Genomic DNA, 21,521 nt, shown 5'->3' with positions numbered 1-21,521 from the left:
TTTGAACCGACCAGGAAATATATATATATAAGTAAAAAATTACATTTAATTTCGACTTAAAAATTTGATTAAAATAATAATCTATATATTTATATATAAATAAATCTTATTTTATTTTTAATTGCAAATTAAATGTTATAAATTAACTAATATCCATTTATTTTGTAGATTAAATAATTAATTAATTCAATCCAAATAATTGAAAGATCATTCTATTCACAGTCCTAGAATTAATATAATTAGGACAAAAATAAAAATTATTCTTATTATAATTAAATAAGAATAATTTATTATTAAAGTAACTGGGATAACTATTATAATTTCTACATCAAAAATTAAAAATAAAAGGGTAACTATAAAGAATTGATTAGAAAATGGCATTCGTGCATTTGATAGTGGATCAAATCCACATTCAAAAGGTGTATTTTTTTCTCGATTCTTTTTTTTTTTTGTTTTGATAATATAAAATTAATGATAATAATAATTATTGGCAATAATGATGCCAGAGTTGATAAATAAAGTAAATTTAAACTTATATATATTAAGTTTTCTTAAATTTATTAATTGGAAGTTAATTGTATTTAATTATACTCTATATATTGAAATTTAAATTAAATTTAAATTATAAATATATTCATCAGTAAGTTAGTAAATAAAGAATTAATCAAATAATATCAACAAAATGTCAGTATCATGAAGCTGCTTCAAAATGAAAATGATGGGTTTTTGAGAAATGGTCTTTGTGTATTCGTAGAAGACATGATATTAAAAAAATAATTCCTATATTTACATGAGTTCCATGGAATCCTGTAGATATATAAAAAATACATTTGTAAACTCTGTCGTTATAAGTAAATGAAGTTTGGTAGTATTCAATTAATTGTATAACTGAAAAATAGATTCCTAACAATACTGTATATCTTAATCTAGTGGATGAATTAATAATATCACTTTCTAATAAAGCATGATGTCTTCATGTAATTGAAAATCCTGATGAAATTAAAATGATTGTATTTAATAGGGGAATATCGTATGGATCGAAGGGAATAATGTCTTTAGGGGGTCAGGTTATCCCAATTTCAGTTGACGGGGAGATTGCTGAATGTAGATATGCCCAAAAAAAGGAACTGAAAAAAAATAATTCTGAAATAATAAATAAAATTATTCCTAATTTTATTAAATCTAATACTATATATGAGTGCATTCCTTGAAATGTTCTTTCACGAATTACATCTCGTCATCATTGTTCTATAGTAAATAATATAGTAATTAATGATATAAATAGAATTCAATTAATTTTAAATTGAAAAATTGTAATGGCTCTTATTAATAAGTTTATTAAATTAATAGATAATATTATTGGTCAAGGCCTGGGTGTTACTAGATGAAATGGATGATTTTTCATTTGTTTTAGTGTTTATTTAAGATAAACAATTTTTTTTTAATTTAATGATTTTAATGACTAGATTCATTAAAGTATAGAAGTCTAAGAATGGAAATTACATACGATTGAATAAATAAAACTGAGATTTCTAGAATAAATAATATATTTTGAATAATGATTATAAATGGAATAATAATTAATCAGGAACTTTCTATTGATTATCCTAGTAAAGTTAAAAGTAAATGACCTGCTAATATATTAGCTGTTAGTCGAATTGATAATGTTCATGGACGAATAATGTTTCTAATTGTTTCAATTAATACTATAAAATTTATTAATATTAAAGGTGTATTTAGTGGTACTAAATGAATTAATATTTTTTCTCAATTTATAGTTCAACCGTAAAATATATATGTTAATCATATTGATATTGTTAATGATAAATTAATTGATAAGTGACTTGTAGGAGTGAAAATATATGGTATTAATCCTATTAAATTATAAAGTATAATTGTTATTAGTATTCTTAAGAAAATAATTATATTAAATATATATTTGTAACTAATTAGTAATTTAAATTCATTGCAAATTATTATTATAAGCTTAATTCATAATATATTTAAACGAGAGGGAATAAATCAATATATTATTGGTATCATTCTTAATGGTAGTAATAAACTAATTCAATTTATTATAAGTACAATATATGTAGATGGGTCGAAAATTGATAATAGGTTTATCATATTCACTTTCATAAATTTTTATTCTTATTTTTTAATATTTTCTTTTTATTTTTATATGGAGAAAAATTAATAAATAAATAATGAAGATTAATGATTATAATGTAAATAATTCTTAACGTGAAAAATAGAAGAATTGATCATAATATTGGTTTTATCTGTGGTATAAAAAAATATTTAAATATTGGCCATTAGAAGTATATCGAATTTATACTGTAATATGGTTTAAGAGACCAATTCTTTCATTTCAGACATCTAATGATTAAATTATTATTGTTAAATAAAATATAAATAAAAAATATTAAAAAATTAATAATTTTAAATTGACAATTTAATGTTATATGTTTAACTAATTTTTTATCTTAGGATTTTATAAAGTTATTATTCTAAGTAATCAATTTCCAAAATCATTTATTGATGTTGATTCTACTACGATAGGTATAAATCTACGATTTGTTCCACAAATTTCTGAACATTGGCCAAAAAATAATCCTGGTCGGTATGTAAATAATATTATTTGATTAAGGGGGCAGACTCCTTGTGTTTTTAGCTGTGTGCGTGCGCTCACACAAGCAAAGAAAGTCATACACGTATACGCGATGAGCGAGAGAGACAACCGGTTTCGCAAATTACGCTTTACGTCTCGATACTTGCATAAATGAATTTTTCGCGGGTACAGAACCCACGAGTAGACTTCACTACAGGGTGCTCTGGTCCGTTTATACTCCAATAAACACTATACGTGGAGAAAACTGTAAAATTACAAACTGTAAGCATGAAACAGACGCTGTTGTAAACTAGCAAGATGGCTGCCGAAGTGTCATTTTCGCAAATATCTCACGATTTAATGGTTCATAGCTCATAGCACACCAGAGCACCCTTCCTTGAATTAGCACAATATCGTGGAAATGCGATTTTCCTCAATTTAACACTTCTTGAAGGCGTAAAGCGTAATTTTCGTTGTGCACCCGTTTTGACACAAAAATAGTTCAACGATTTGCCGTTAGAAGCGTTAATGGTATATCTCAATCAATTTGGTCATATTGCCATTAGCATCGATAAAAATACAGATCAGTCGGTAAATGTAATCTAGAATTTGACAGCTGAATGGCGTATTCATCGAATACACGAATACAGACGCAAGAAAGGCTTAGTTGCCAAAACGTATTGAAAGTTTCGTCACACTGTTGCCACATATATGTATGTACATATTACAATTCTGCCCATCAGGAAAACTTGAACGAATCCAACTCCAGTCGAGATTTTGATTCTTACTAATAAGGGAACATCCCGAGGTGAAAGTCTCCGATTTTGATGAAACTTTGTAGGATTGTAGAATAGCCGAAAATATTCGACACGTATTTTTTTATTGCTTCTAATTCATCTAAAGGGTGTGAAAACCACCCCCAAAGTTGGGGGTGGAAAACATATTTCGTTTAATATCTCCAAAACTAGTGCGGATAGCAAAATAATATAAATGGGGCGATTGTGTATTTTTGAATGACGAATCCACCTATGTAAATAGTTTTCAAAAATATCAATTTATTTAAAAAATATATTAAAAAATAGTATATTGTCGTTGTGTTCACTGACAACATGCTGATCGATCGTTTTGTAAATTTGTATGCAAATACTATGAACCAAAACACAAAATACGGTTAAAATAGAATTTTGAATTTTTACGTTATGAACAAAATAGTAGCATTCTTAGTTAAACTGCATTTTGTGCGAAATTGGGCCCAGAAACGTGTGGTTTTACGAAAAATATATACCCCTATAATGTTTTTGTCATTATATTATGATACATGTTGTTTATTGTTTACTAAATGTATAAATTATAACATTGCTAATGAATACTCGCAACGTCTTGCACTCGTTGCAAACAGTAGGAGAGGTTCAGTGTGAGTGACCCTTGCATCGATGAAAATGTAGCAAGTAAAAGTGATTTACAAATCATTATTCTTCAATAGTTATTATTTACTATCAACAAACAATTGGAATTGTTCCAGAAGTTATAGTTTAATCCACTAATTTTACACGAAAGTATCTTAGTTGAGTGAGAATTAGGCATTCCCTCATAATCTGTAGGTGCCTGGTTCGAATCTATGGTAGCTTTTAATTTTTTTTTTGTTTTCAATTTTTAGTTTAAATAATTCTAATTTTTGTATACCTTTTCACAGATTACAATTATACCACTCATAACATTTTTATTTTTAAATAAAGAAAAATTAAAATAATGTCGTTTGTTTATTTCTTAAAAAGTAGGAATGAATGAATGAATGAATAGCATGAATTTAATGAATTATTTATTCTATATATATAAGTTTTAGGATTTCACATATTAGTATATATATATGCCCATAATTATGAAAGTGGTCTAAATTGTATATTTCTTATTTTGTGATATTCAAAGGATTACATTTGAATAAATTAGAAAATATTTCTATATTACGTAACATTATAATTAGTCTTGATTAATAAACATTTATTATAAATGTGAAATTTTGTGTGACTCTCATACGAAAATGTTGTTTCTTAGACTACTTTCATAATTTTGGGCACATATGTATTGTTTCATTCGTGATACTCTTTCTTTCTCGCTCGCACCGTCCTTTTCTATATTCCGTATGAAGCAAAATATCGGCTCAAGGCGTATTCAGTAGAGATTTGCTGATGCATAAAATTGTAATTGATGTGGCAACAGCGTGACAGAACTTTCCTACGATGCGATTTGGCAATTATACCTTCGCAATTCTCATTTGTAATTCAACAGGATAACGCTAAATGCCACATTATCAAATGTCGCATGTATAAATTATGTTTTCCCTAATGCCCGTTTTTTCGCATCAGCGCTTCGATCGATTCGGAGTAGGCCCCGAAGGAGTCTGCCCCCTTAAGTCGTCCTGGAGTTGCATCTATTTTTATTCCTAAGGATGGAATTGTTCATGAGTGAATTACATCAACAGATGTTGTAATTAAACGAATTGGGGTTTTAAATGGAATAATAATTCGATTATCTCCATCTAATAGTTGAAATAATCTTAAATTTGAATAATCATTGATTATAAAAGAATCATAATTTAAATAAAATTCTGGATATTCATATCTTCAATATTATTGATGACCAATAGCTTTAATTGTAAAATATGAGAATGTCCATATTTCATCAACAATATAAAGAGTTTTTAATGATGGAAATGCAATAATTATTAATACAATTATTGGAAAAATAGTTCAAATAATTTCAATTAAATTATTTTCTAATAAAAATCGATTTCTAAATTTTCGTAAAATGATATTTATTATTATAAATAATGTTATCGAAATAGTTATTGATAATATTATATATAGTAATATTAGAAAATACAACTAAATTATCAGCAAAAAGATAGTTAGGATCTTGAAGTGAAAATATATTTCATGTAGCAATTTTTAATAAAAGAAATATATCTTTATATATGAAGCTTAAATTCATCGCACTAATCTGCCATATTAAATTTAATTTTTAATTTATAAATTTTATAAGCTTAAAATTAAATTTTCTTTCTTTTATTTTCTTTTTTAAAAATCAAAGGAATTTCATTAAATGAGTGTTCAAATGAGGGATAATTTTGTAATCATTCAAGTGAATTTTGAAAATATTTAAATAAAATTAATCGTTTTACTATAAATCTTTCTAATGTAATAAAAATAATTATTATTATTCTATTAACTGAAATTAATGATCCTAGTGAAGATAAAAAATTTCAACAGTAATATGCGTCAGGGTAATCTGAATATCGTCGTGGTATTTCTATTAATCCTAAAAAATGTTGAGGGAAGAATGTTATATTTACTCCAATAAATATAAAATAAAATTGAATTTTAAGAAATTTTTTGTTTAGTGTTAATCCAGTAATTAAAGGATATCAGTGAATTAACCTTGCAATAATTCTAAATACTGCTCCTATTGAAAGTACATAATGAAAATGTCCTACAACATAGTATGTATCATGAAGTAAAATATCAATAGATGAATTTGATAATATAATTCCTGTTAATCCTCCTATTGTAAACAAAAAAATAAATCCCATAGATCATAAAGTTGTTGGATTTGCGTAAACTTTTGACCCATGGAATGTTGCTCGTCATCTAAAAACTTTAATGCCAGTGGGAATGGCAATAGTTATAGTTGCTGATGTGAAATAAGCGCGACTATCTACATCTATTCCAACAGTAAATATGTGATGTGCTCATACAATAAATCCTAGAAAACCAATTCCTAGTATTGCGTATACTATTCCCATGTTTCCAAATGTTCCTTTTTTACCTCTTTCGTTTAAAATAATATGTGAGACTAGTCCAAATCCTGGAAGAATTAGAATATAAACTTCTGGATGTCCAAAGAATCAAAATAAGTGTTGGTATAAAATTGGGTCACCCCCTCCTATAGGGTCAAAAAAAGAAGAATTTAAATTTCGATCTGATAAAAGTATTGTAATTGCTCCAGCAAGAACAGGTAGTGATAGTAAAAGTAAAATTGCTGTAATTACAACTGATCATGGGAATAAAGGTAGTTGATCATATTGTAACGAATAATTTATTATATTGAAAATTGTCACTAAAAAATTAATAGCCCCTATGATTGATGATACTCCGGCGATATGAAGGGAAAAAATTGTTAGATCGGTAGATGATGATGGGTGGTATATAAATGATGATAATGGAGGGTAAATTGTTCATCCTGTGCCTGATCCTGAATTTAAATAATTTCTTATTAATAATAAAAAAATTGAAGGAGGTAGTAATCAAAATCTTATATTGTTTATTCGTGGAAATGCCATATCTGGAGCTCCAATCATTAAGGGAACTAATCAGTTCCCAAAACCTCCACTTATGAATGGTATAACCATAAAATGAAATTCTAACAAAAGCATGAGACGTTACAATTGAATTATAAATCTGATCATTTTTAATTCATGCCCCTGTCTTCTTAATTCTAATCGAATAATAAATCTTATTGATGAACCAATTATTCCTGATCATATAGCGAATATAAAATATAATATGCCAATATTTTTATGATTAGTGGAGTATAATCATTTTTTTATTCACGAAGAAATTAAGATTTATAAAATTAAATTTATATTTTTAATTTTGAAGATTAATAGTTTAAAATTAACTTAAAATCTTTAAATAAAGTATTAGAGTATTATGCCTGATAAAAGGAATAAATTGTAAATTTATTTATGAAAATAAAATTTTCTAATACTATTAATATAATTTCTATAGTTTAATCAAAATATTAAATTGCAAATTTAAAAATAAAATGTAATTTTTTAGAAATTAGATTTTAAAGTAAATGTATATGATTCTAAATATAATTACTATAATATTTATAATGAATAAAATTCACACATCTATATATTTGTATTTTAAGAATATATTTGAGTAATTTTTATTGAATAAATTGTTATTAATAAAATTTAAATAATTTCAAATTATTAATAGTCTTGATATTACAATAATGATAGATAGGATAAGATTAAAACCATTAAGTTTAATTACTAAGTTCTCTAACCCTAATCATTTTAAAGAAAACACTCCTATTGGTGGAATAAGTATATATGTTAGTAATAAATAAAAAAATGTAAGTTTTGATTTATTGTTAAAGATTATTATTTCTATTTTATTTTCTAATTTTATATCTATGATTAAATAGATTATATTATATGATAATACTGAATATATGATGAAGTAAAGAATAAAAATATAAAAATTTAAATTCTCACGGGCCGAGCGAAGTAACAAAATAAACCAAACGAAAAGCTAACGTTAGAAGCGACGCAAACGCGACGAGCCAAACGTACGCCGAACGCAAAAGCCAACGTTGGGAATCTCATGGTCCAAGTAAACACGATGAGCCAAACGAAAAGCTGACGCGAGGAAGCGATAAGAAAGAGTATAAAGAGGGGGGCAGGCGAACGCGAGAGTTAGTCCTGAGTTAGACTCTGGTGGTTTTCTCGTCAAAATCATTGTCAATAATTGTAACGTCAATTGTGAACGAATAAAGGTTTCTCTTCTCGAAACTTCGTGTGTAACAAAATATATTAATGTTATTATTAATGAAGTTTGATAAATTGAAGAAAATGATATTATTACTATTAAAGAATTTTTATTTAATATTAATAGCGGTGATACAATTAAATTTAGAGTAATTATAATTAATAATTCTTTTATAGGGATTGAATTTATTAAAAGAATAAAAGGAATTAATTTTATGAATGTTATGAATAAAAATGCATTTATGAAATTAATTGATTTAAATATAAAATTAAATCAAGCATTAAATGGAATAATCCCGAATTTTAATGAAGTTCCCATTATTATCAGGATTGATGAGTATACATTAAAATTATTAAATAAAATTCCCGTTAAAACTACAGATCTTCTAATAAATGAAATAAAAAAATAAAGAACTCTAATTCTCATATTTTTTGAAATAGCTAATAATGATAAAAGAATTAAGTTAGTAATTTCTATAATTAGTCAAATGAAAAATATATTGTTTAATATTAGAGAAAATAGCGATAAAAGGATAATTATTATAGATGAAAAATAAGAATAAAAATTTTTTATCATGGTAAATTTTTTGTTAAATCTTTATATTTTAGTGTATGAGCATATAAATTTTTGAAGTTTATGGAATTAAAATTATTACTAAATTACTATTACACTAAATACAATCATTATTCTGCCATCCACTGTATCGGTATCTATCATAAGATCGAAAAACTGCTTACTTGTTCTCAATTTTATGCTTTTCAAATCGATTTCTGCGGCCCTAATTGTCCGATCTGGTTGAGTAGCGGCTCAAACTGCAGCCTGGGTGCAAACTGCGGCCTGGATTTTCTTTTTTTTTAGTATCACGTGGAGGAAATGTCCTACCGCACACCTTAGGTCTGTCAGAGTAGTGTGGGACTCTCACCCACTAAAACCTCCACGGTATCCTCTTCTAAATTCCCTATTCAGAAAGGTGGTACTTCGTAGGCAAACGCGGTTATATTTCACCAATACGTCTGGAAACTTGTCGAGACATCGTTTTCAGTGACTTGTAATGCGTAGTGTCAAATTAAAATCGACGTTTGACTTAAAATTCGCAATATTTCATCAAATGCGGATATATTTTACTGACATAGCTCAAAACTTGCCCAAATATCTATTTCAGTGATATATACTGCGTAGTCTCACGTTACAATCGACATTTGACGCGAAATTCGCAGTATTACAGGAAGCATGGCGATATTTCACCAGTATGACACGAAACTTGCCCAAGCATCGATGTCAGTGGTATATAGCGTAGTCTCACGTTAAAGTCGACGTTTGACGCGAAATTCGCAGTATTACAGGAAGCATGGCGATATTTCACCAGTATGACACGAAACTTGCCCAAGCATCGATGTCAGTGGTATATAGCGTAGTTTTACGTTAAAGTTGACGTTTGACGTGAAATCCGCATTATTTTGTCAAGTGCGGTGGTATTTCACCAGTATGACTCGAAACTTGCCTAAGCATCGTTTTCAGCGATATATAATGCGTACTTTTACGTTAAGGTAGGTGTTGAGTTGCGCGCCAATGATAAAACTATGTGAAACAGGCTTTCACCGATGGCGGAGTGGGGAGCTTCCGATGGGAACAGTCTTTATGACGACGCAGCACCGCGACACGCGGACATGGTAATAATATATATTTTTCTCGTAACTAAGAATTGCGGAATTTATTTCGAACCCGTTCCTCCCTAAAACAGTAGGCGTTTGACGTGAAATTCGCAATATTTCTTCAGCTCGGTGACATTTCACCAATATGACTCGAAACTTCCCAAGCATCGGTTTTCGTGGTATACAGGGTGTAACAAAAACGTCGCAGTTCCTTAAAAGGGGTGATTCAGGGGGTGATTTGAAACAACTTTTTCCTTAGCGAAAATGTAAGATGAGGCTTCGTTAACCAGTTATTAATGAAAAACACCGGCCAATGAGAGCACGAATTTGCCGCCCGAGCGACCGCGGTAGCGTTGGGTACGCGCTGGTCGTTACGATTGTACTCCGAACAAGAAAGTCGGCATGCGTCGAAGGAAATAGCATTAGTATGAAAATATTTGCATAACGCATAAACGAAAAAGCAATGCAACAACAAAAAATGAACGGAGAATTGGAGAATTAACGTTGAAGACAAAAAGGTTGAAAGTAGTCTGCGTTAGATTTAAAACGTAATAATCACTAATGAATTAAATACAATTCATCTGTAATTTGTAAATCTATGTCACTGGGTCACTGTACCGACCCTGGTCATCGACCGTCGAAATAGTTTGTGGTTGGGTAGAATTTTTCCAAAGAAGCTCCTTGTACCCCCACGTAGTTTAAGCACCTCAGACCTTCCTTGTTCGGACACTCCGAGGTCACGTCTCCTTCGAAACCAGAGCAATAAAGCCATAAATTACCTAATGCGTGCCCCTGACCTCTGCTAAGGCGGTTAGACTGGTCCTAACAGCGACAACTGGACACATGGTGCCCACAATTTTTTTCTTATTCTTCGGGGACGAAAAAGAGTTCCTCTTCTTCGCGGACCCTTTTGGACCGATGCACGATGTGTCTGTTTTCTGTCTCGAAGCATTGGATACGTAGTCAGTAAAAGAATGGAGTGAGCACTTTTGTAAAACTGCTTGTTGGTACTCGTTGTGCACTTCTGCAAAGCACATGTTTTCTTGACAGATACTGATTTTTCTCTCTCTCAACCATGGGGTCGCAGTGAAAGTTAACTAATAATAGAACGATGGAAAACTATGTGAGGGTGGAGGGAGCTTCTTTGATAAAATTCTACCCTAGTGTAACGGATCGTGTGTCGTACATAAAACGTTCACGGATAGAGCGGCTTACCCGTGAACAAGGGGGTAGGATTCGTGTGGCGCGCGGTTAAGAAATGAGTTCCATAGACTATGATTTCTCTTTTGAAATATAACAAGAAACTATTTATTAGCTAAATGTTCTACAATAATAGGTTTCTTAACTTTATTCTTATAATGGTACTACCTTTAGTCCTCTGCGTAGTAGATTCTTATCACTATGCAATGAATGCTTATCACTAGATTTTAATAGAAATAAAATACTAATTAATCTTAATTTGAGCAGGTGGCAGTGATAGAATGCGTCAAGGAAAGACTAAGGAGCTAGTTGAAGCTGTCTCAGTCGGTAATGGAGAAGCTAATCAAAACTGCTTCAATTTAGAGGATCAAGGAGCTAGTTAAAGCTGCTTTAGTGAGGTTCGGAGTTTTGGGGAGGACTAGGGTTTTTAACGCTTATTATTTTAACACTGATTAAATTTTAGCACTTAGTAATTTCGAAGAAGACTCTCCGCTGGGGCTGGCGCTGCCCTATTTATACAGGGAAATTGCCTCCCTCTTTTGGGCCCAATGACTGACCTCGGTGTAGGGGCAGCGTCGAGTTGCACTTGCGCGTGTAGGAGTCATCGCAGGATATGCGTCCTCTATTGGTTCCGGGTTTTCAGCGTATGCACCTGGTGGTGTTTGCGCCGGCGTACAGAGAGCGTTGTTTGTTGATTGGCTTGTACTGTCATCATTCGGTCGTCATCCTGTCGTCAGCGTGTGTTCCATCGCATGCCATAGGATGTCGCCCTAATGACGTACCGATCCCGTGCGCACGCGCGCCGCGTGTCACTGGCGCGAGGATTCGATTGAGGATTCGATTGAGGATTCGAGGTTAGGGTTTTCCTTCCACTGCCACTGTTCGAATTTTGATTATCGCTTATTATTTATTAATTATTAAGGGGAAATGTCTTGCGACACCGGACTTCCTCACAAATGAGGTCGCGACTGGTTGTTACACTAGCATAAACCATTTCGACGGTCGGTGACGAGGAGCGGTACAGTAACCCAGTGACACAAGTTGACAAACTACAGGTGAAGTTTGTTCTCCCGTCCCTTTATTTTTTGTTGTATTTCTTTTTTGTTTATACGTTATGCGAATAAGAAATTTACGTATTCGTGTTGTTACGTTGCACGTAGTTTTCCTCGATTTTAACTAATTATTCACTACAAGTGATAAACAGAAAAAGGACTCGGTATTATTTATTGTGTCCCATTCAGTTTTCATACTAATGCTATTTTCTACGATGAATGACGGCATTCTTGTTCGGAGTACAACCGTAGCATCTAGCGCGCGTACCCAACGCTACCGCGCTGGCTCGGACGGCAACCTCGCCCTCTCACTGGCCGGTGTTTTTCGTTAATAACTCGTTAGCGAAGCCCCATCTTACATTTTCGGTAAGGAACAAGTAGTTTCAAATCACCCCCTGAGTCACCACTTTCAAGCAACTGCAACAGTTTTGTTACACTCTGTATAAATCCTCCCCTACTTGCTCGTGCAATTAAGAGCCGAACAGGTAGAAGATTTGAACATACTACACCAAATGTCATAACAGTTAACAAGCAGATACCAAATGCTATGCCAGTAAACAATAACCAAATCGGTTATATACATTGGGATGATCCAAACGAATTAGTAGATCGTCTGCGTTTGTTAGAAGCATCGCGTCAAGTGGGTAAAAATTCACACGACATCGAGTTTCTATCGATTATCGAAGAACTTCGCGAAGCAGGTCTCATTATAAATTAAACTGCAAGCTCATAATTGATTTATTCTCAACGAAATGTTAATCAATAAGTTTGGGGTATCACTTAGAAAGTATGAGACCTCACCAGTATAGTAGTATAAATGGAGTGGCATGTTTCGAAATTATATGCACGATAACGCGCTCTACATGATTGATTCCAACTTTGACGCAAAATACTACAAAATTCGAAATGTTACACAGCTGGAGGTGAACACAGATGCAGTCAATAAGCAGTACTTGGAACAATGCATATCAATCTTAAAGGTTCAACAGCAGGAATTTGAGAAAAAGTTGAGCACATTTCAAAGCAATGTGGTAACAATACAGAATAATGTTCAACAGATACAGCAGGAATTTGAATAAAGATTGGCTACATTTCAGAACAATTTAATAATACTGCAAAATGATGTTCGACAAGTATTGCATGTATTGAACCCTCATTCTCAAGAGGAAGATTATATAACAGACCACAGCAGTAACAACAATGTAAAAATCAATGAAATCTAAGGAAAAGCATAGCCTCGAAAACCAACAGCTTGTAAAGGAGTTGCATGCGTCAGCACGAAGAAATTTCCCCCGCAGACGTGTTATCGTACATGGATATGAGGGTCTGTGGCAAACTGATATGGTTGAGATGCGTCCATACTCACGATTCAATGAAGGTTATCATTACATACTCACAGTTACAGATGCATTAAGCAAATATGCATGGGTTGTACCACTCAAAACAAAAAATGGTTTCGAAGTAGCCAAAGCATTTGCAAAAGTAATTCGAGATCGATGTCCAAAAAATTTACAAACCGACCAAGAAAAGAAATTTTACAATGCTGATGTACAGAGATTCTTAAAAAAACATAATATTAATCAGTATTCAACATATTCAGTGATGAAGGCTTCCATCGAGGAACGTTTTAATCGTACTTTAAAGCATCATATTTGGAAACTGTTTGTACTCATTGGAACATACAGATGGATCGACGCATTACCGAACCTTGTGGCTGAATACAACATACGGAAACATAGGACTATTAGAATGCGACCATGTGGTGTTGCCCCTACAATTGCTGGTAAGCTTTTGAACACAGTATATAGCCATATAAAGATTGCTGCTTCACCGAGATTTAAGGTTGGTGTCTCTGTACGCGTCAGCAAATACAAAACCGTTTCCGACAAAGGATATACACCATATTGGACTCCTGAAGTGTTCAAGATAATCAAAGTATAGATAACTAATCCTGTGACTTATCTGCTGCAAGATTCATGCGAAAAGCCTATTGCAGGAGGATTTTATGAACATGAATTACAACGCGTTATCAATCCCGATATGTATTTAGTGGAAAAAGTATTACGTAAGGAGGATGATAAAGTATATGTTAAATGGTTAAGGTTTGATAATTCACGCAATTCATGGATACATGAAAATAATGTACTGTAAACATAAAAGGATGTTTTTACTACAACGTTAATATAAAAGATGCAAATAAATCGATTTTCGTAAAATAATTTTAATCTATTATTGTACAGCTTCTATCCTTTACAATTTTATTTTATAATGCCCCCAAGCTAGTATATCATTTGAATCAGATATAAGATATCGCTTATCATCATATGGACTGAGAGCAATTTTCAATTTTGTTACAATATATACCTTATGCAATTCAGATCTTATGCATGACTGACGACGAGATATTTCATATGCATTGCGTAAACAATGCTTGTAATCATCGAAATTGATCATTTTGGCAACAACATTGTTTTTGACACATTTCAACGTTTTGACATCTTTTTTACCAAACACTTTCAAAGCATACGCCTTTGCTCTGAGTCCAATGAATTCAGTCATTATTGAATCACTGTTTTCATACTTCATCGAACCAGCCCTTTCTTATTGACAAGCGGTATACCATATACATTGTCTTTTGGATAATCGCTGGTATCGAATCTATGGATATCGCATTTCATCATCTCATAAACATGTTCACATTGAATATAATAAATTAAACTATCTGTGTCAGTATACATAATTTTACAACTTCGTTGGTGTAATGGACACATATAATCGTAGTGGAATATGTTTAGAATGGCCATACCAAAGTAAATTGATTTGTTGAATTTAACCATAAGTTTACGCAACTCAATTGCAATTAAATTTTCTGAAAGAATACTTCTGCTTTGAAAGTTAGGTTTTGAGATTATTGCCTGTACACCAAATCTTCCATCCCATTTTGTCAGATGTTTTACATCAACATGATTTCGAACATTTTTCATTGTTTTACCAAATACTGCATTGTTCTTTAATTTATACAAACTTTTTTCAAAATCATTTGATGCATGTGTTCGAAATTGAGTATTGAGTTCTATATAATCGCGAAGCCATGGTGATTGATTAAATTCGAGAATGCGTTGTATCTTTGTAATGTGAAGACCATGATGAATACACTGTTGTAAGTTGCAATAATGTATACCGTAACGCTCCTTATCGTATAATGTAGCCAATAACTTTTCCTGTTTCTTACCAGAGGATTTGGCACGTGTTGGACAAAACGGTAGATCAGCATGATCATCATGTAGATGTTGTGGATATTCTATATCAACTTCAAGAATATAACCTATCGATGAATCAATTGCAATTGAGGATACATCAAAATTTTCAACACTATCGATCCATTGAAATCCTGCATATGGTAATGGTTGGCACATTGCCCATCCATATAAATTGTTTATATCAAAGTACATGAGGTACGATGACGATTTCGATGGATCATCGGATAACATATACTTATTATTGGCTTGCGCATATCTCCCAGAACATTGACTCAAACCACCACGTATACACCGCTCGGTAAACAAAACCATTTCGATGTCAGTGAGCAATTCAAAATTAACTTTAGTATGCTTTAACATAGCATCCCATATAGAACCAGGTAATGTGTAATAGTGAGCCTGATCTAGACCATAACTCTTGATACAACTTTCACGGAAATTTTCGAAAATATCTGCTAATAATAAAGTATCTGTTTTTAAATACAAATCGCTGTATTCACCTAAAGTTTTAATCTCGAAAGAATGCCATATATTCTCAGCGTGTGCGTAATCGCTTTCGGATACTATTTCATCAGTCAATGAACTGTAAAAAGATTCCAGCGATGGTAAACAAGGATCTCCTAATTTCTCAAAGCAATCAATGTATTCGTACGGAAAGACACCCTTTCACGTCAATAAATCAAATTTTTCTGTGGACAACATTTGAAGATTAGATTATAAAATTGTTTGCTTACCTTTACTGAGAAAAGACGCTAATTTACAAAGACTAGTATTTAAAAATTTATACGAATCGATAAATCGTAATCTTATATAATTTCGACAACATAATTCTTCTTCTGTTACATCTTTTAAATGTTTTGTAACAGAAATATACTTTTCTTTGGTTATAGGTAGTAAATCAATGTAACCTTCAAATGCGTTAGCTAATTCCATGATGATAAAATGTGAATCATATCCAGATAAATTGTGAAAGGCTATCGGGACGTGGAATGAGTTTTTATAATTTATATTACAGTCAACATGTGTAGGACCTCTATAGCGCCCTGTTGAATGACAATGATATCGCACACGTGTTTCGTTGATATCGAATGGTTTCTCACCAATATGGTAATGTATAACATTGTGAAATTCATCCCACTGCTCTTTCGTTAGGTGCACCATAGAGATATTATTAGATAATATAGATTTAACAGTCTGTGCTAAATTCTTTAATTCCTGGATAAACCATGAAACGCAGTCTATATCGCGACGATATTGATATGATGATAATGATGTATCATAAGAACAATGCATACAATATCCAATACTGAATACCCTATGATGTTGATATGCATGCGATATACATTCATCTGCGACACTATCCTTAATTTTTTCTAAAACACACTCGAGCTCTTCATAAACCACAAACGGAACCCGGTCCTTTCTGCAATAATTGTTAACTTTGAGCCATTTATCGTCCTCGCTGGCTAGCAGAACAGTGCATTTATTCATATTCTGACAATCATTCTGATGAGTATCTAACCTCTCACGGGAATTGAAGAAGTGTAATCATCTGTAAAAGTATTCATATATAATCGTTTATTCTTCATAAAATTAAAATCTTAATGTTTTTACACGTTTTATACATACCGTTCACAGATGAACTTCTTTTCTTTATGTTTGCTTAATTGTGTGCCAACAAGTCGAGACAAATTTTTTATCCATGCAAAGTGTCCTATGCCATCATTCCCTATGTACAACAAATTCACATGTCTATCCCTGTTCTGATCAGTTAGACGCAATGGAACGATGACTTACTTCAGATCCTTCTTTGTTTTCTTGATGTTTTCTTCGATGCTGAATAGATTAACGGAGATATTGTTCATCGTTTCAAACTTTTTAATATCATTCATGGATATTGGATATCCGATATTCTCAAAATTAAGCACTGTTCTATAATATGGATAGGAACTTTGTTGAGATGTATGCTGTTTAGCTGAATATAAAGCGGCTGCCACAGCCCATGCGAAACATGCGTGGTCATAGGATTTTACAGAAATTACTGCTTTTTTAAGTAGTATTTCTCGCGGTAGCTTGAAATGACATCCAACATGCTTCGGATTATACTTGTTTAAATTGATTATTAAATTCAGTATTTGCGACAATGTCCACCCACTATCACATTCCTGAAATTCTTCCAACAATGTTATTGTACATTCAACAATACATCGTTCATACCACTCTTCAAGATCCGATGCGCGAAATAACTAACAGTCTTTGGTATTTAAGCTTTTCGTTTCACATATATCACCTGCTATAAATTCCCCATTAAATATCGTATTCACTTTAAGTGCAGTGTGCTTCACCAATGCATGTCTGACATCTAAAAGCACTATACTTCTCGCACCGTGAAGGAAATTACGTGGATCGATATAATCTGAGTTTATCACAACACCTGTCAATACATGATTTTCGAATGCAGTTTCTAATTCACGCCACAAGAGACCATTGTTTGAATGTCCTGCACCTTCGTGCACGAAACGAGTACGCGTCACTAGTTTAAGACTTTCAAATTGTGCAATTCGAGCAACCAGAGATTGTTGAGTACCAATTGATAATCGAGGGCGTTTCTTTACTCGACAATATTGTTCCAATGACTCAAGATATTCGTTGCAACCTTCTTCCCATGCAATGTATTCATCTAGACAATTCAAACGAACGGCTTGTTCCCGCAATTCGTGTTCAGTAAGAACAAATTCATCCATGTCCATGACTTGTTAACTCTTGAATGTAACAGCACATTTCATAAAAATCTTTTATATTACTTTTATATATTCTGATCACAGTTTAAACTGGTGTCATATGTCGCAATCACGTTGAATCTGTTTGCTCGTATAAAATTTTTGATAATTTTAGATTTTGCTGACATTACGCTGACGAGAAGTCACACGCAATTCGAGAAACTAAATAAATCATATAATTGTTACAAATGCATTTTAAAAATTAGTTAAGCAAAAAAAAAATGTATTCTTTTTGGAAATTATTTTAACACTTATTGTATCAGTATAAATACAATGCTTACATCTTTTTTTCATGTATTATGCAATGGTTATAAATACAATGCAGATTTATGACTAGTCAGCTGTTATTGAATCAAGCATTCATTTATACAATTTATAAGAACATAAATACTAAACATAAATATTTCATATTACATTGTGAGATTGCAAGTGATGTATAGATGTATTGCTAATCAATTACGACGAAATATTAGACATCTATTATACAATTTGGCAAAATGTATAATTATAATTGATGTAGAACATGTTGACGAATAGTTGTGATGGTAAAGTAAGGGCAGGGGAAACTGAATTCAATGTATGTGGCAGGGGGGGGGGGGGGGGATCGTTCGCGCTCGATATGTGATACGAAAGAGAGTAGGAAGTCTCCCACTCCCAATTGATCATAACAACAAATATAAGTGGAAGGAGTAAAACATATTTGCAATGGTCGGAAGCCAACTGAAAACATTTCTTACGGGAACTTGCCTGAGTTATTCATTAAATGCTGTGCTAAAATATAAAGTTCAATCTGTAAACTTCGGGTCATACGTGTGAGCTAATTGTGTTTGAAATATTTCGTACAGAAAAATTGTATTAATTACTATTAATTGTATACCAGAATACAGTTCTTACAAATAGAATTATATCAAAATGTGTTCTCAATATTATGAAGAAAATAATGAATCTGTGTCTCATACTCCAATCAACGAATCAACCGAAGATAATGAAACTAAGAAAATTAAATATGTGAAGTATTGTGGGGTTCGATAAGATTATGTTATGTTTAAAAACATTTAGACTTAAGTAGTTTATGACTGGGCCATTTGGGACGTTGATGTTTTGCAGGCGAGTGGCGATGGTCAGCAGAACCGTGTCCCAAACCCTTGGAGATAGCTTTAGATTTATTGTTTAGGTTTGGGTCGTGAGTGAGACAGAGCATGAAAGAAATGAGTGGTGTCGACAGTGCGGGATGAAGGAAAATTCGGCAGAGTGGATTGGAAAGGCATAGGGCACAGATCAGAAGTTAAGGCGTAGAATATTGTGTGGATTATTAAAATATTTAGTCTAATTCATTTAGTAATATTATATTTCCAGTGATTATACAAATATATACAGGGTGTAGCAAAAATGTTGCAGTTCCTTAAAAGGGGTGATTCAGGGGGTGATTTGAAACAACTTCTTCCTTAGCGAAAATGTAAGATGAGGCTTCGTTAACGAGTTATTAACGAAAAACACCGGCCAATGAGAGCGCGAGTATGCCGTCCGAGCGACCGCGGTAGTGTTGAGTAGGCGCGCTAGATGCTACGGTTGTTCTCCGAACAAGAAAGTCGTCATACATCGAAGAAAATAGCATTAGTATGAAAACTGAAAGCGACATAATAAATAATACCGAGTCCTTTTTTTGTTTATCACTTGAAGTGAATAATTACTTAAAATCGAGGAAAACTACGTGTAACGTAAAAACACGAATATGTAAATTTCTTATTCGCATAACGTATAAACGAAAAAGCAATACAACAAAAAATAAAGGAAGAGGAGAACAAACTTCACCTGTAGTTTGTAAACCTGTGTCACTGGATCACTGTACCGATCTCGGTCATCAACCGTCGAAATGGTTTATGCTAAGGCAGGCGTTTAGGTAATTTATGGCTTTATTGCTTTGGTTTCGAAGGAGGCATGATCTCGGAGTGTCCGAACAAGGAAGGTCTGAGGTACTTAAACTACGTGGGGGGTACAAGGAGCTTTCTTGGAAAAATTCTACCCTACCATAAACCATTTCGACGGTCGATGACCAGTATCGGTACAGTGACCCAGTGACACAGATTTACAAACTACAGATGAATTGCATTTAATTCATTAATGATTATTATTTTTTAAATATAACGCAGGCTACTTTCAACGTTTCTATCTTCAACATTAATTCTCCAATTTTCCGTTCATTTCTTTTGTTGCATTGCTTTTTCATTTATACGTTATGCAAATATTTTCATACTAATGCTATTTCCTTCGACGCATGCCGACTTTCTTGTTCGGAGTACAACAGTAGCGCCCAGCGCGTATCCAACGCTACCGCAGTCGCTCGGACGGCAAACTCGCGCTCTCATTGGCCGGTGTTTTTCATTAATAACTCGTTAACAAAGCCTCATCTTACATTTTCGCTAAGGAAAAAGTTGTTTCGAATCACCCCCTGAATCACCCCTTTTAAGGAACTGCGACATTTTTGTTACACCCTGTATATACTTACATTATCATATACACGAGCTTGATTTAGCAAAAATCTTCCAATCCCACAGTATGTATTAATCTTACTCTTAATCTTTAAATTAAAATATTAAATTTATATGTATCTTATAAAAAAAATTGATTTCTTCTAGATCTAATTCTACTTTCAAACCGTCACACCCATGCCCTGTTCGTATCATGGGAAGTAGGTACCCGCTGACAGCAACATCCTATAAATATTTAGAAATTGGAATCGCAGTTAGACCCATATCAACCGTTGAAATTATTCTTGGTGATAATCGGGGCACTCAACTTCTATTACCTGCACCAATGTGGGATGCACTCATTGAAAAATGTGCAGAAATTAAAGAATGTGTTCTATCCGTGAATTCAGATTCCCCACCAATATGGATTGAAGAATTTGTAATAGAATTTACCAAAATTCATAATGTTAAGCTTATAAAATTTAGTCTAGCCAGTATCTCCTTATATTACACTATGGAAACGTTGAATAATTTATTCAATCATGTAAAATGTATTAATCTTATGCGTTCCCAACTATATGAAAATACGCATCGTATTAATATTCAGTTTATAAATTTTGTAAATGTTTTGAAACAAGATGGTGTCACACCAAAAACGAACTTGTCATGTATTGCTAATATGATATGTAACAGTAAATATTTCGACGACGATTCTTTGATTGATTGTGAACTACTAGCGTGTGCTTTAAATATTCTTGTCTACAATGCTAATATTTAATATTGTATAAAATTCTATTGTGATTTTACGCATTTAAATAATAATGAAGAAAAAAGTTTAATAAATATTAACATTAAATTTTAATTTCATGTACTTAGTTACCTATTGCATTCTACCTTCCCACTCTATACTTACATTTCTATAAATCAATTCGTAACAATT

General features: G+C 32.2%; 3 protein-coding genes across 3 annotated transcripts; 1 reads left to right on the top strand and 2 right to left on the bottom strand.

The window, feature by feature from the left end:
- Positions 1-216: 216 nt before the first annotated feature.
- LOC143187730 (uncharacterized) lies at positions 217-9,300 on the bottom strand. The gene is made up of 6 exons (XM_076391949.1): positions 9,295-9,300; positions 9,225-9,252; positions 9,092-9,182; positions 8,983-9,047; positions 8,266-8,336; positions 217-438 (listed from the first exon to the last, which is right to left on the bottom strand). Exons 1-6 carry the CDS (start codon positions 9,298-9,300, stop codon positions 217-219), a joined length of 483 nt encoding a protein of 160 aa, XP_076248064.1.
- Positions 9,301-12,900: 3,600 nt separating this feature from the next.
- On the top strand, positions 12,901-13,989 carry LOC143187729 (uncharacterized). The gene is made up of 4 exons (XM_076391947.1): positions 12,901-13,104; positions 13,171-13,275; positions 13,325-13,856; positions 13,916-13,989. The coding sequence occupies exons 1-4, from the start codon at positions 12,901-12,903 to the stop codon at positions 13,987-13,989; spliced, it is 915 nt and encodes a 304-aa protein (XP_076248062.1).
- Positions 13,990-14,284: 295 nt separating this feature from the next.
- Positions 14,285-14,742, bottom strand: LOC143187731 (uncharacterized). The gene has a single exon (XM_076391950.1). It carries the CDS (start codon positions 14,657-14,659, stop codon positions 14,324-14,326), a length of 336 nt encoding a protein of 111 aa, XP_076248065.1. The 5' UTR covers positions 14,660-14,742; the 3' UTR covers positions 14,285-14,323.
- Between the last annotated feature and the right edge of the window lie 6,779 nt (positions 14,743-21,521).

This window comes from Calliopsis andreniformis, unplaced genomic scaffold (genome assembly GCF_051401765.1).
Source record: "Calliopsis andreniformis isolate RMS-2024a unplaced genomic scaffold, iyCalAndr_principal scaffold0158, whole genome shotgun sequence".
Lineage (NCBI taxonomy): Eukaryota > Metazoa > Arthropoda > Insecta > Hymenoptera > Andrenidae > Calliopsis > Calliopsis andreniformis.
The sequence above is the reverse complement of the archived record's forward strand: the minus strand, read 5'-3'. Positions and strand labels throughout refer to the sequence as shown.

Bases quoted from the DNA above. Each gene is read 5' to 3' on its own strand.
- LOC143187731 (XM_076391950.1), bottom strand. From the start codon at position 14,659: ATGAAGTATGAAAACAGTGATTCAATAATGACTGAATTCATTGGACTC.
- LOC143187729 (XM_076391947.1), top strand. From the start codon at position 12,901: ATGTTTCGAAATTATATGCACGATAACGCGCTCTACATGATTGATTCC. The intron at 13,105-13,170 runs GTAACAATACAG...GCTACATTTCAG, and splicing joins GCACATTTCAAAGCAATGTG to AACAATTTAATAATACTGCA. The intron at 13,857-13,915 runs GTAAGCTTTTGA...CCGAGATTTAAG, and splicing joins TGTTGCCCCTACAATTGCTG to GTTGGTGTCTCTGTACGCGT.
- LOC143187730 (XM_076391949.1), bottom strand. The intron at 9,048-9,091 runs GTGAGAGTCCCA...GGTGTGCGGTAG, and splicing joins TACCGTGGAGGTTTTAGTGG to GACATTTCCTCCACGTGATA. The intron at 8,337-8,982 runs GTTTGAGCCGCT...TCCCTATAAAAG, and splicing joins CAGTTTGCACCCAGGCTGCA to AATTATTAATTATAATTACT.